Below are 13,654 nucleotides of genomic sequence, written 5' to 3'. Positions count from 1 at the left end.
GAAATCTCCAATTGCTCGAGTTTCATCAGGCTTTGTCACCGTTACTACAGGAAAGCTCCAATTGCTCGAGTTCCATCAGGCTTTGACACTGTCACAACAGGAGAGCTCCAATTGCTCAAGTTTCATCAGGCTTTGTCACCGTCACTACAGGAAATCTCCAATTTCTCGAGTTTCATCAGGCTTTGTCACCGTTACTACAGGAAAGCTCCAATTGCTCAAGTTCCATCAGGCTTTGACACTGTCACTACAGGAGAGCTCCAATTGCTCGAGTTTCATCAGGCTTTGTCACCGTCACTACAGGAGAGCTCCAATTGCTCGAGTTCCATCAGGCTTTGCCACCGTCACTGTGTCAGTGTTGCTCTGTACGTGTTCCTTTGCCAACTCATTTCATCTTTCTCTGAAAGCTGAGACATTGTCTGAAAGTTCAGCTTGTATTTTTTCATCTAACAGTTTTTCCTGAATTGACTTGAGTGACCCTATAACGGTATGATACTACTGAATTAAGTTCCAGAAATTGGTGGCAAAGCATGATAAAACTCTAGCAATTGGAGCTCTCCTGTAGTGTTAGTGACAAAGCCTGATGAAACTCGAGCAATTGGAGCTCTCCTGTAGTGATGGTGACAAAGCCTGATGAAACTCGAGCCATTGGAGCTCTCCTGTAGTGACGGTGACAAAGTCTGATAAAATGCAAAGAACATGCGTGAACCCAGAAAAATAAATGCTGTCACCAGAAGAGACTCATTCGCTGTTCACGCTTAGACAATTGTATTGAGAGAGTCGGATGTTCTCCTGTTGATTGCCAAGGTTGACTTGCTGAAAGGGTGCAGCCTTTGAGCGAAATGGCAATGGAGATCTCTGCCTTTGTGACATCCAATGGAATCAATTAACTCAAGCGATGTATTTTGGCATGACAAAAGCACCTTTGACGTTTCAAAGACTCAGAACTGAGGGGGTTCAAGGTTTGAGTCACTGCTCGGTTTGTATCGACAACGTGGGAGCGTTCAGCCGGAATTGAGAGGATCATCGTAGATATCTGATGGAGCTGGCAGAATGTCTGCAAAGGGCTGGGCTTGACATGAATTTACCCCAGAGCGACTTTGCCAAGGCATGAATCCTCATAACCCCAATGGGACATATTGTGAGACATGGGCAAATGGCACTGTGGGAGGCAAAGACGAAGTCTGTTGAGAATTTCCCCGGCCCAACATCAAGGAAGGAGATTCTGAGATTGGGAGTCAGTGGATTCTATCGCAAATTTGTGCAAAACGTCAGCAGTATCGTGCATCCACTTATCAACCTGCTGATAATGAACACATCGTTAAAATAGGCAGACGACTGTAAGCATCATTTGCACACTTCAAAACTGTCTTAACCACTGCCCCAGTGTTACCTCCGGGAAACAGTTCCAATTGGCCACTGACTCTAGTCACGTGCGTGTAGGGGACGTTCTGTTGCACGAGGAGTAGCAGGGAATTTTTAAAAAGTCAGCAAATTATTTTTTCCCGGAAAAACTAAACAGACATGAGAAGAAATGTTCCATTGTCAAAAAAGAAACGTTGAGTCTGGTACTGCCACTAAAGGACATGGATATCGAGACTGCTGGTAATATGACACAGCTTGTCGTTCACACAGATCAGAATCCATTAAGGTTCCTGGAAGGGGTTGGAGACCGCAACACAAGACTATTTTGTTCGAGTCTATAATTGGAGGCAATTAATTTTGAAATATGCAGCCGGATGGGAGAATGATGTGATAGCAAATGTTCTTTCAAGGGTTTAAACGACTGTCGTGAAGGTTTATAAGTTCAGTGGAGGGCTAATGTTCCATGAAGGCATGCTGAATATTTTCTAATATTAAGTCAAAGTGATGCTTGTGCAAAGTGAAAATGTCATTTAAAACTCAGACGCTTGATTTATCTCTTGGGAGCGCAAGATTCTCTTCAGGTTAATGTGCAGGTTCAGTCGGCAGTTAGGAAGGCAAATGCAATGTTAGCATTCATGTCGAGAGGGCTAGAATGCAGGACCAGGGATGTACTTCTGAGGCTGTATAAGGCTCTGGTCAGACCTTATTTGGAGAAGTTTTGGGCCCCGTATCTAAGGAAGGATGTGCTGGCCTTGGAAAGGGTCCAGAGGAGGTTCACAAGAATGATCCCTGGAATGAAGAACTTGTCGTATGAGGAACGGTTGAGGACTCTGGGTCTGTACTCGTTGGGGTTTAGAAGGATGAGGGGGGATCTTATTGAAACTTACAGGATACAGCGAGGCCTGGATAGAGTGGACGTGGAGAGGCTGTTTCCATTGTAGGAGAAACTAGAAGCAGAGGATTCACCATCTCAGACTAAAGGGACGGTCCTTTATAACAGAGATGAGGAGGAATTTCTTCAGCCAGAGGGTGGTGAATCTGTGGAACTCTTTGCCGCAGAAGGCTGCGGAGGCCAAATCACTGAGTGTCTTTAAGACAGAGATAGAGAGGTTCCTGATCAATAAGGGGATCAGGGGTTATGGGGAGAAGGCAGGAGAATGGGGATGAGAAAATATCAGCCATGATTGAATGGCGAAGCAGACTCGATGGGTCGAATGCAAATGCCTTTCACGAAAAACCCCATAAATCACCACACAAGACCAGTGTTTCAGGTTGTAACACCTTCACACACAATTTCAATGGGGTTTTGTAACACAAATACATGTCCAGTGATCCCTGGGTTAGAGAGAGAGGGGAAATCAGCCAGGGTTCCTGCTCCTGATCACTGTCCAGTGATCCCTGGGTTAGAGAGAGAGAGGGGAAATCAGCCAGGGTTCCTGCTCCTGATCACTGTCCAGTGATCCCTGGGTTAGAGAGAGAGGGGAAATCAGCCAGGGTTCCTGCTCCTGATCACTGTCCAGTGATCCCTGGGTTAGAGAGAGGGGAAATCAGCCAGGGTTCCTGCACCTGATCCCTGTCCAGTGATCCCTGGGTTAGAGAGAGAGAGAGTCGGGAAATCAGCCAGGGTTCCTGCTCCTGATCACTGTCCAGTGATCCCTGGGTTAGAGAGAGAAAGGGGAAATCAGCCAGGGTTCCTGCTCCTGATAACTGCCCAGTGATCCCGGGGTTAGAGAGAGAGAGGGGAAATCAGCCAGGGTTCCTGCTCCTGATCACTGTCCAGTGATCCCTGGTTTAGAGAGAGGGGAAATCAGCCAGGGTTCCTGCTCCTGATCACTGCCCAGTGATCCCGGGGTTAGAGAGAGAGAGGGGAAATCAGCCAGGGTTCCTGCTCCTGATCACTGTCCAGTGATCCCTGGTTTAGAGAGAGAGGGGCAATCAGCCAGGGTTCCTGTTCCTGATCACTGTCCTGTGATCCCTGGGTTAGAGAGAGAGGGGAAATCAGCCAGGGTTCCTGCTCCTGATCACTGTCCAGTAATCCCTGGGTTAGAGAGGGAGGGGAAATCAGACAGGGTTCCTGCTCCTGATCACTGCCCAGTGATCCCTTGGTTAGAGAGAGAGAGGGGAAATCAGCCAGGGTTCCTGCTCCTGATCACTGTCCAGTAATCCATGGGTTAGGGATAGAGAGGGGAATTCAGCCAGGGATCCTGCTCCTGATCAGTGTCCAGTGATCCCTGAGTTAGAGAGAGAGATGGGAAATCAGCCAGTGTTCCTCCTCCTGATCACTGTCCAGTGATCCCTGGGTTAGAGAGAGAGGGGAAATCAGCCAGGGTTCCTGCTCCTGATCGCTGTCCAGTAATCCCTGGGTTAGGGATAGAGAGGGGAAATCAGCCAGGGATCCTGCTCCTGATCAGTGTCCAGTGATCACTGGGTTAGAGAGAGAGGGGAAATCAGCCAGGGTTCCTGCTCCTGATCACTGTCCAGTGATCCCTGGGTTAGAGAGAGGGAAAATCAGCCAGTGTTCCTGCTCCTGATCACTGTCCAGTGATCCCTGTGTTAGAGAGAGAGAGGGGAAATCAGTCAGGGTTCCTGCTCCTGATCACTGTCCAGTGATCCGTTTGGTTAGAGAGAGGGGAAAATGAGCCAGGGTTCCTGCTCCTGATCACTGTCCAGTGATCCCGGGGTTAGAGAGAGAGGGGAAATCAGCCAGGGTTCCTGCTCTTGATCGCTGTCCAGTGATCCCTAGGTCAGAGAGAGGGAGGGAAAATCAGCCAGGGTTCCTGCTCCTGATCACTGTCCAGTGATCCCTGGTTTAAAGAGAGAGGGGAAATCAGCCAGGGTTCCAGCTCCTGATCACTGTCCAGTAATCCCTGGGTTAGGGAGAGAGAGGGGAAATCAGCCAGGGTTCCTGCTCCTGATCACTGTCCAGTGACCCCTGGGTTAGAGAGAGAGGGGAAATCAGCCAGGGTTCCTGCTCCTTATCACTGTCCAGTGATCCCTGGGTTAGAGAGAGAGGGGAAATCAGCCAGGGTTCCTGCTCCTGATGACTGTCCAGTGATCCCTGGGTTAGAGAGAGAGGGGAAATCAGCCAGGGTTCCTGCTCCTGATCACTGTCCAGTGATCCATGTGTTAGAGAGAGAGAGAGGGGAAATCAGCCAGAGTTCCTGATCCTGATCACTCTCCAGTGATCCCTGGGTTAGAGAGATGGGAAATCAGCCAGGGTTCCTGCTCCTGATCACTGTCCAGTGATCCCTGGGTTAGAGAGAGAGGGGAAATCAGCCAGGGTTCCTGCTCCTGATCACTGTCCAGTGATCCCTGGGTTAGAGAGAGAGGAAATCAGCCATGGTTCCTGCTCCTGATCACTGTCCAGTGATCCCTGGGTTAGAGAGAGAGGGGAAATCAGCCAGGGTTCCTGCTCCTGATCACTGTCCAGTGATCCCTGGGTTATAGAGAGAGAGGAAATCAGCCAGGGTTCCTGCTCCTGATCACTGTCCAGTGATCCCAGGGTTAGAGAGAGAGAGGGGAAATCAGCCAGGGTTCCTGCTCCTGATCACTGTCCAGTGACCCCTGGGTCAGAGAGAGAGGGGAAATCAGCCAGGGTTCCTGCTCCTGATCACTGTCCAGTGATCCCTGGGTTAGAGAGAGAGGGGAAATCAGCCAGGGTTCCTGCTCCTGATCACTGTCCAGTGATCCCTGGGTTAGAGAGAGAGCGGGGAAATGAGCCAGGGTTCCTGCTCCTGATCACTGTCCAGTGATCCCTGGGTTAGAGAGAGAGAGAGAGGGGAAATCAGCCAGGGTTCCTGCTCCTGATCACTGTCCAGTGATCCCTGGGTTAGAGAGAGAGAGAGAGGGGAAATGAGCCAGGGTTCCTGCTCCTGATCACTGTCCAGTGATCACTGGGTTAGAGAGAGAGGGGAAATCAGCCAGGGTTCCTGCTCCTGATCACTGTCCAGTGATCCCTGGGTTAGAGAGAGAGGGGAAATCAGCCAGGGTTCCTGCTCCTGATCACTGTCCAGTGATCCCTGGGTTAGAGAGGGGAAATCAGCCAGGGTTCCTGCTCATGATCACTGTCCAGTGACCCCTGGGTTAGAGAGAGAGGGGAAATCAGCCAGGGTTCCTGCTCCTGATCACTGTCCAGTGACCCTTGGGTTCCACAATTCCAGCCTCCGTATATCAGACAAGCTGTTGGCCATTCTGGTGGAGTTGGAAAGAATTAACAATGATACTGGTCTGAGGCTGTGTGTTTCCTTCCTTGTGTGTGTTTGTATAGAGAGTGGGACGATGAATGGGGCTGCAGCAGTAGATTCGCTGGAACTGTTTCTGCGAAAATTATTGCATGTTTCAATCCCAATTGCGTTATAAATAAGCAATTGTTGTGTTTCACTGACCAATCTGGTGGCTGTAAGTTATTGGAGAGATCAGGGACCATTGATCTCAGAACTGTTGTGTGAATTTGCGGTTGATTGACGTGGGTTGGGGTTCGGGGGTGTGTGGGGCTGAGATTGACTGTGTTCTCCCCAGGGAGCCGCAACTCTTGGACACTTATTTTCATCTTTATCTACGGCAATTCCTTGTGCTGAACTTGGTTCCATTTAATGCGGGAACATTGCCTCCTTGTCACTAATATCCTCATTCATTAACAGATTCAATCAGCATGGAAAATCTTATTTCTTGCGTTAATCGACATCCCATGATTGTTTGAAGAATGGTGGATCAAATCGCTCCGACAAGCCATGTTCCCTTGCAGACCCAGGCAAAGATCAAACCGGGAAACATTCAGCCCCGAAACTGGCTGGCGTCCGAGAGAATCTACCAGGCTGGATGGGATTTCCCCACAATGTCGAGGGAATGGCCAAAGCGAGGATTGGAAACAATCCAGCCGTGTGTGTCTGTGGGTTCTGGAAAAGCCACGTCCAACAGGCCGTGGATGAATAACGAGGCACATCGAGACTTTTAGATGGGATCACAATCTGACTGCGTTTCTCCGTCTCCGTCTCCATCCTCAGCGACTCAAACTGAAAGTGTCAAACTGGAAGCAGTTTCAAATTGAGCTTCTGACTGTGTGCGGGTTCAGTACATTCCCGAGTTAGAAAGCCGGCTGTCGATGTTTGAAATCAAATCGCAGAATGGAGAAGAGAATCCAGAGGCAGCAGCTCACCTTCATCTGGAATGGCCTCAAAGTGAATTAACACAACTCGCTGTGAATCGTTTTCACGGAAGGCTGAAAAGCTGCAGCTGTTCACACACATTACACTCCCCACGCACACTCATCCCAGCCGCACACACACATTACACTCCCCACACACACTCATCCCAGCCGCACACACACATTACACTCCCCACACACACTCATCCCAGCCGCACACACACATTACACTCCCCACACACACTCATCCCAGCCGCACACACACGTTACACTCCCCACACACACTCATCCCAGCCGCACACACATTACACTCCCCACACACACTCACCCCAACCCCACATACATTACATTCCCCACACACACTCATCCCAGCCACACACACACATTACACTCCCCACACACACTCACCCCAACCCCACACACATTACACTCCCCACACACACTCATCCCAGCCCCACACACACATTACACTCCCCACACACACTCATCCCAGCCGCACACACACATTAAACTCCCCACACACACTCACCCCAACCCCACACACATTACACTCCCCACACACACTCATCCCAGCCCCACACACACATTACACTCCCCACACACACTCATCCCAGCCGCACACACACATTACACTCCCCACACACACTCATCCCAGCCACACACACACATTACACTCCCCACACACACTTATCCAAGCCCCACACACACATTACACTCCCCACACACACTCATCCCAGCCGCACACACACATTACACTCCCCACACACACTCATCCCAGCCGCACACACACATTACACTCCCCACACACACTCATCCCAGCCGCACACACACATTACACTCCCCACACACACTCATCCCAGCCACACACACACATTACACTCCCTACACACACTCATCCCAGCCGCACATACACATTACACTCCCCACACACACTCATCCCAGCCGCACACACACATTACACTCCCCACACACACTCATCCCTGACGCACACACACATTACACTCCCCACACACACTCATCCCAGCCGCACACACACATTACGCTCCCCACACACACTCATCCCAGCCGCACACACACATTACACTCCCCTCACACACTCATCCCAGCCGCACACACACATTACACACCCCACACACACTCATCCCAGCCCCACACACACATTACACTCCCCACGCACACTCATCCCAGCCGCACACACACATTACACTCCCCACACACACTCATCCCAGCCGCACACACACATTACACTCCCCACACACACTTATCCCAGCCGCACACACACATTACACTCCCTACACACACTCATCCCAGCCACACACACACATTACACTCCCCACACACACTCATCCCAGCCGCACACACACATTACACTCCCCACACACACTCATCCCAGCCGCACACACACATTACACTCCCCACACACACTCACCCCAGCCGCACACACACATTACACTCCCCACACACACTCATCCCAGCCACACACACACATTACACTCCCCACACACACTCATCCCAGCCACACACACACATTACACTCCCCACACACACTCATCCCAGCCGCACACACACATTACACTCCCACACACACTCATCCCAGCCGCACACACACATTACACTCCCCACACACACTCATCCCAGCCGCACACACACATTACACTCCCCACACACACTCATCCCAGCCACACACACACATTACACTCCCCAACACACACACTCATCCCAGCCGCACACACACATTACACTCCCCACACACACTCATCCCAGCCGCACACACACATTACACTCCCCACACACACTCATCCCAGCCTCACACACACATTACACTCCCCACACACACTCATCCCAGCCTCACACACACATTACACTCCCCACACACACTCAACCCAGCCTCACACACACATTACACTCCCCACACACACTCATCCCAACCCCACACACATTACACTCCCCACACACACTCATCCCAGCCGCACACATACATTACACTCCCCACACACACTCATCCCAGCCCACACACACATTACACTCCCCACACACACTCATCCCAGCCGCACACACACATTACACTCCCCACACACACTCACCCCAGCCGCACACACACATTACACTCCCCACACACACTCATCCCAGCCTCACACACACATTACACTCCCCACATACACTCACCCCAGCCTCACACACATTACACTCCCCACACACACTCATCCCAGCCGCACACACACATTACACTCCCCACACACACTCATCCCAGCCCCACACACATTACACTCCCCACACACACTCATCCCAGCCACACACATACATTACACTCCCCACACACACTCATCCCAGCCACACACACACATTACACTCCCCACACACACTTCAACCCAGCCTCACACACACATTACACTCCCCACACACACTCATCCCAGCCCCACACACACATTACACTCCCCACACACACTCATCCCAGCCCCACACACACATTACACTCCCCACATACACTCACCCCAGCCTCACACACATTACACTCCCCACACACACTCATCCCAGCCCCACACACATTACACTCCCCACACACACATTCAACCCAGCCTCACACACACATTACACTCCCCACACACACTCATCCCAGCCCCACACACACATTACACTCCCCACACACACTCATCCCAGCCACACACTCATTACACTCCCCACACACACTCATCCCAGCCACACACACATTACACTCCCCACACACACTCATCCCAGCCGCACACACACACACATTACACTCCCCACACACACTCATCCCAGCCACACACACATTACACTCCCCACACACACTCATCCCAGCCGCACATACACATTACACTACCCACACACACTCATCTCAGCCACACACACATTACACTCCCCACACACACTCATCCCAGCCGCACACACACATTACACTCCCCACACACACTCATCCCAGCCCCACACACACTTTACACTCCCCACACACACTCATCCCAGCCGCACACACACATTACACTCCCCACACACACTCATCCCAGCCGCACACACACATTACACTCCCCACACACACTCATCCCAGCCGCACACACACATTACACTCCACACACACACTCATCCCAGCCGCACATACACATTACACTCCCCACACACACTCATCCCAGCCTCACACACATTACACTCCCCACACACACTCATCCCAGCCCCACACACACATTACACTCCCCACACACACTCATCCCAGCCTCACACACACATTACACTCCCCACACACACTCATCCCAGACACACACACACATTACACTCCCCACACACACTCATCCCAGCCACACACACACATTACACTCCCCACACACACTCATCCCAGCCGCACACACACATTACACTCCCACACACACTCATCCCAGCCGCACACACACATTACACTCCCCACACACACTCACCCCAGCCGCACACACACATTACACTCCCCACACACACTCATCCCAGCCACACACACACATTACACTCCCCAAACACACACACTCATCCCAGCCGCACACACACATTACACTCCCCACACACACTCACCCCAGCCGCACACACACATTACACTCCCCACACACACTCATCCCAGCCTCACACACACATTACACTCCCCACACACACTCATCCCAGCCTCACACACACATTACACTCCCCACACACACTCAACCCAGCCTCACACACACATTACACTCCCCCACACACACTCATCCCAGCCGCACACACACATTACACTCCCCACACACACTCATCCCAGCCTCACACACACATTACACTCCCCACACACACTCATCCCAGCCACACACACACATTACACTCCCCACACACACTCATCCCAGCCTCACACACACATTACACTCCCCACACACACTCATCCCAGCCTCACACACACATTACACTCCCCACACACACTCATCCCAGCCACACACACACATTACACTCCCCACACACACTCATCCCAGCCGCACACATACATTACACTCCCCACACACACTCATCCCAGCCACACACACATTACACTCCCCACACACACTCATCCCAGCCGCACACACACATTACACTCCCCACACACACTCACCCCAGCCGCACACACACATTACACTCCCCACACACACTCATCCCAGCCTCACACACACATTACACTCCCCACATACACTCACCCCAGCCTCACACACATTACACTCCCCACACACACTCATCCCAGCCATACACACACATTACACTCCCCACACACACTCATCCCAGCCGCACACACACATTACACTCCCCACACACACTCATCCCAGCCCCACACACATTACACTCCCCACACACACTCATCCCAGCCACACACACATTACACTCCCCACACACACTCATCCCAGCCGCACACACACATTACACTCCCCACACACACTCATCCCAGCCTCACACACACATTACACTCCCCACACACACTCATCCCAGCCGCACACACACATTACACTCCCCACACACACTCATCCCAGGCCCACACACATTACACTCCCCACATACACTCACCCCAGCCTCACACACATTACACCCCACACACACTCATCCCAGCCCCACACACACATTACACTCCCCACACACACTCATCCCAGCCACACACACACATTACACTCCCCACACACACACATCCCAGCCGCACACACACATTACACTCCCCACACACACTCATCCCAGCCGCACACACATTACACTCCCCACACACACTCACCCCAGCCGCACACACACATTACACTCCCCACACACACTCATCCCAGCCACACACACACATTACACTCCCCACACACACTCATCCCAGCCGCACACACACATTACACTCCCCACACACACTCATCCCAGCCTCGCACACACACATTACACTCCCCACACACACTCATCCCAGCCGCACACACACATTACACTCCCCACACACACTCATCCCAGCTGCACACACACATTACACTCCCCACACACACTCATCCCAGCCCCACACACACATTACACTCCCCACACACACTCATCCCAGCCGCACACACACATTACACTCCCCACACACACTCATCCCAGCCGCACACACACATTACACTCCCCACACACACATTCAACCCAGCCACACACACACATTACACTCCCCACACACACTCATCCCAGCCGCACACACATTACACTCCCCACACACACTCATCCCAGCCTCACACACACATTACACTCCCCACACACACTCATCCCAGCCGCACACACACATTACACTCCCCACACACACTCATCCCAGCCGCACATACACATTACACTCCCCACACACACTCATCCCAGCCCCACACACATTACACTCCCCACACACACATTCACCCAGCCTCACACACACATTACACTCCCCACACACACTCATCCCAGCCCCACACACACATTACACTCCCCACACACACTCATCCCAGCCGCACACACACATTACACTCCCCACACACACTCATCCCAGCCACACACACACATTACACTCCCCACACACACTCATCCCAGCCGCACACACACATTACACTCCCCACACACACTCATCCCAGCCCCACACACACATTACACTCCCCACACACACTCATCCTAGCCGCACACACACATTACACTCCCCACACACACTCATCCCAGCCCCACACACACATTACACTCCCCACACACACTCATCCCAGCCGCACACACACATTACACTCCCCACACACACTCATCCCAGCCGCACACACACATTACACTCCCCACACACACTCATCCCAGCCACACACACACATTACACTCCCCACACACACTCATCCCAGCCCCGCACACACACATTACCCTCCCCACACACACTCATCCCAGCCCCACACACATTACACTCCCCACACACACATTCAACCCAGCCAGCAAGTTGGCAGTGAGGAGAGCGGCCCCGAGGTTTACACCCACCCTCACCCTCACCCTCACCCTCACACCCACCCTCACCCTCACCCTCACCCTCACCCTCACACCCATCCTCACCCTCACCCTCACCCTCACACCCACCCTCACCCTCACCCTCACCCTCACACCCACCCTCACCCTCACCCTCACACCCATCCTCACCCTCACCCTCACCCTCACACCCACCCTCACCCTCACCCTCACCCCCTCACACCCACCCTCACCCTCACACCCACCCTCACCCCCACCCTCACCCCCTCACACCCACCCTCACCCTCACACCCACCCTCACCCCCACCCTCACCCCCTCACATCCACCCTCACCCTCACCCCTCACCCTCACACCCACCCTCACCCTCACCCTCTCACACCCACCCTCCCCCTCACACCCACCCTCACCCTCACCCCCTCACATCCACCCTCACCCTCACCCTCACCCCCTCACACCCACCCTGACCCCCTCACATCCACCCTCCTCATACCCACCCTCACCCTGAAACCCACCCTCACCCCCTCACCCCTGCTCCACAAACCCCCCCCCCCTCTGGCCCACGGTCTGATCGTGCGTCCTGCCTTGTGCCTATCCGGTGCCCCCTGACCCCAGCCACAGTGGAGCCCCGGGTGTCGAGCAGCAATGAGGAAATTGACACATCCGGGGGCCCCTCGACCCTCGACCCAGGCCAACCCGGAGCTCCCGTCTCTGCTGTCACCCTCCACCGTCTCAGAGGCTATCACCTCGGTGCGGCACATTAGTGAGGAGGCTCCTGGGACGCTCAGTGGTCAGCACCACACAGCCGCTCCGGTACAGGAGGTGGAGGTAGGAGCAGCCGATGGGCCGGCTGGTCGGAGTGCAGCCCAGCCCCAGGAACCTGCTGCCGCCCAGACAGGCCCCAGGCTCCTGGATTATCCAGTCCCAGCCACAGTGGAGATATAGTCAGAGATCCAGGGCCTAGATTAGGGGATGACGGCCGACTGCCAGCACCTGCAGGGGCAGGGGGGGGTGGTGCTGATCATTCGTGTCACCCAGGCCGGCTGGCGCCCACGGTAGAGGCAATGGGGGTAACGGTGTGGGACATGGGTCAGCGTGGGCAGGGCCTGGGGCATCTGGTGGGCAGCGGTCAGAACGAGGGGGCACCACGCCCACCCGGGACACCCAAGCAGCGACTGGGCCCATCCAGGCAGGGTGGCCCCAGGAGACGTGCGCCAACGGGGACCCTCATTGCAGGG

At 53.4% G+C, this 13,654-nt stretch overlaps 1 protein-coding gene across 1 annotated transcript in view; it reads right to left on the bottom strand.

Moving 5' to 3' along the window:
- Positions 1 to 500: 500 nt before the first annotated feature.
- The window catches only part of LOC119968052 (P2X purinoceptor 3-like), a 50,424-nt gene continuing 37,270 nt past the window's right edge, over positions 501 to 13,654 (bottom strand). Inside the window, exon 9 of the mRNA XM_038801151.1 lies at positions 501 to 677. Coding sequence (XP_038657079.1) covers positions 501 to 677 — 177 coding nt within the window. The remainder of the gene's footprint in view (positions 678 to 13,654) is intronic.

The sequence above is a fragment of the Scyliorhinus canicula genome, chromosome 6, assembly GCF_902713615.1.
Source record: "Scyliorhinus canicula chromosome 6, sScyCan1.1, whole genome shotgun sequence".
Taxonomy (NCBI): domain Eukaryota; kingdom Metazoa; phylum Chordata; class Chondrichthyes; order Carcharhiniformes; family Scyliorhinidae; genus Scyliorhinus; species Scyliorhinus canicula.
Note: the sequence above shows the minus strand (reverse complement) of the source record. Positions and strands in the feature narration are given on the sequence as shown.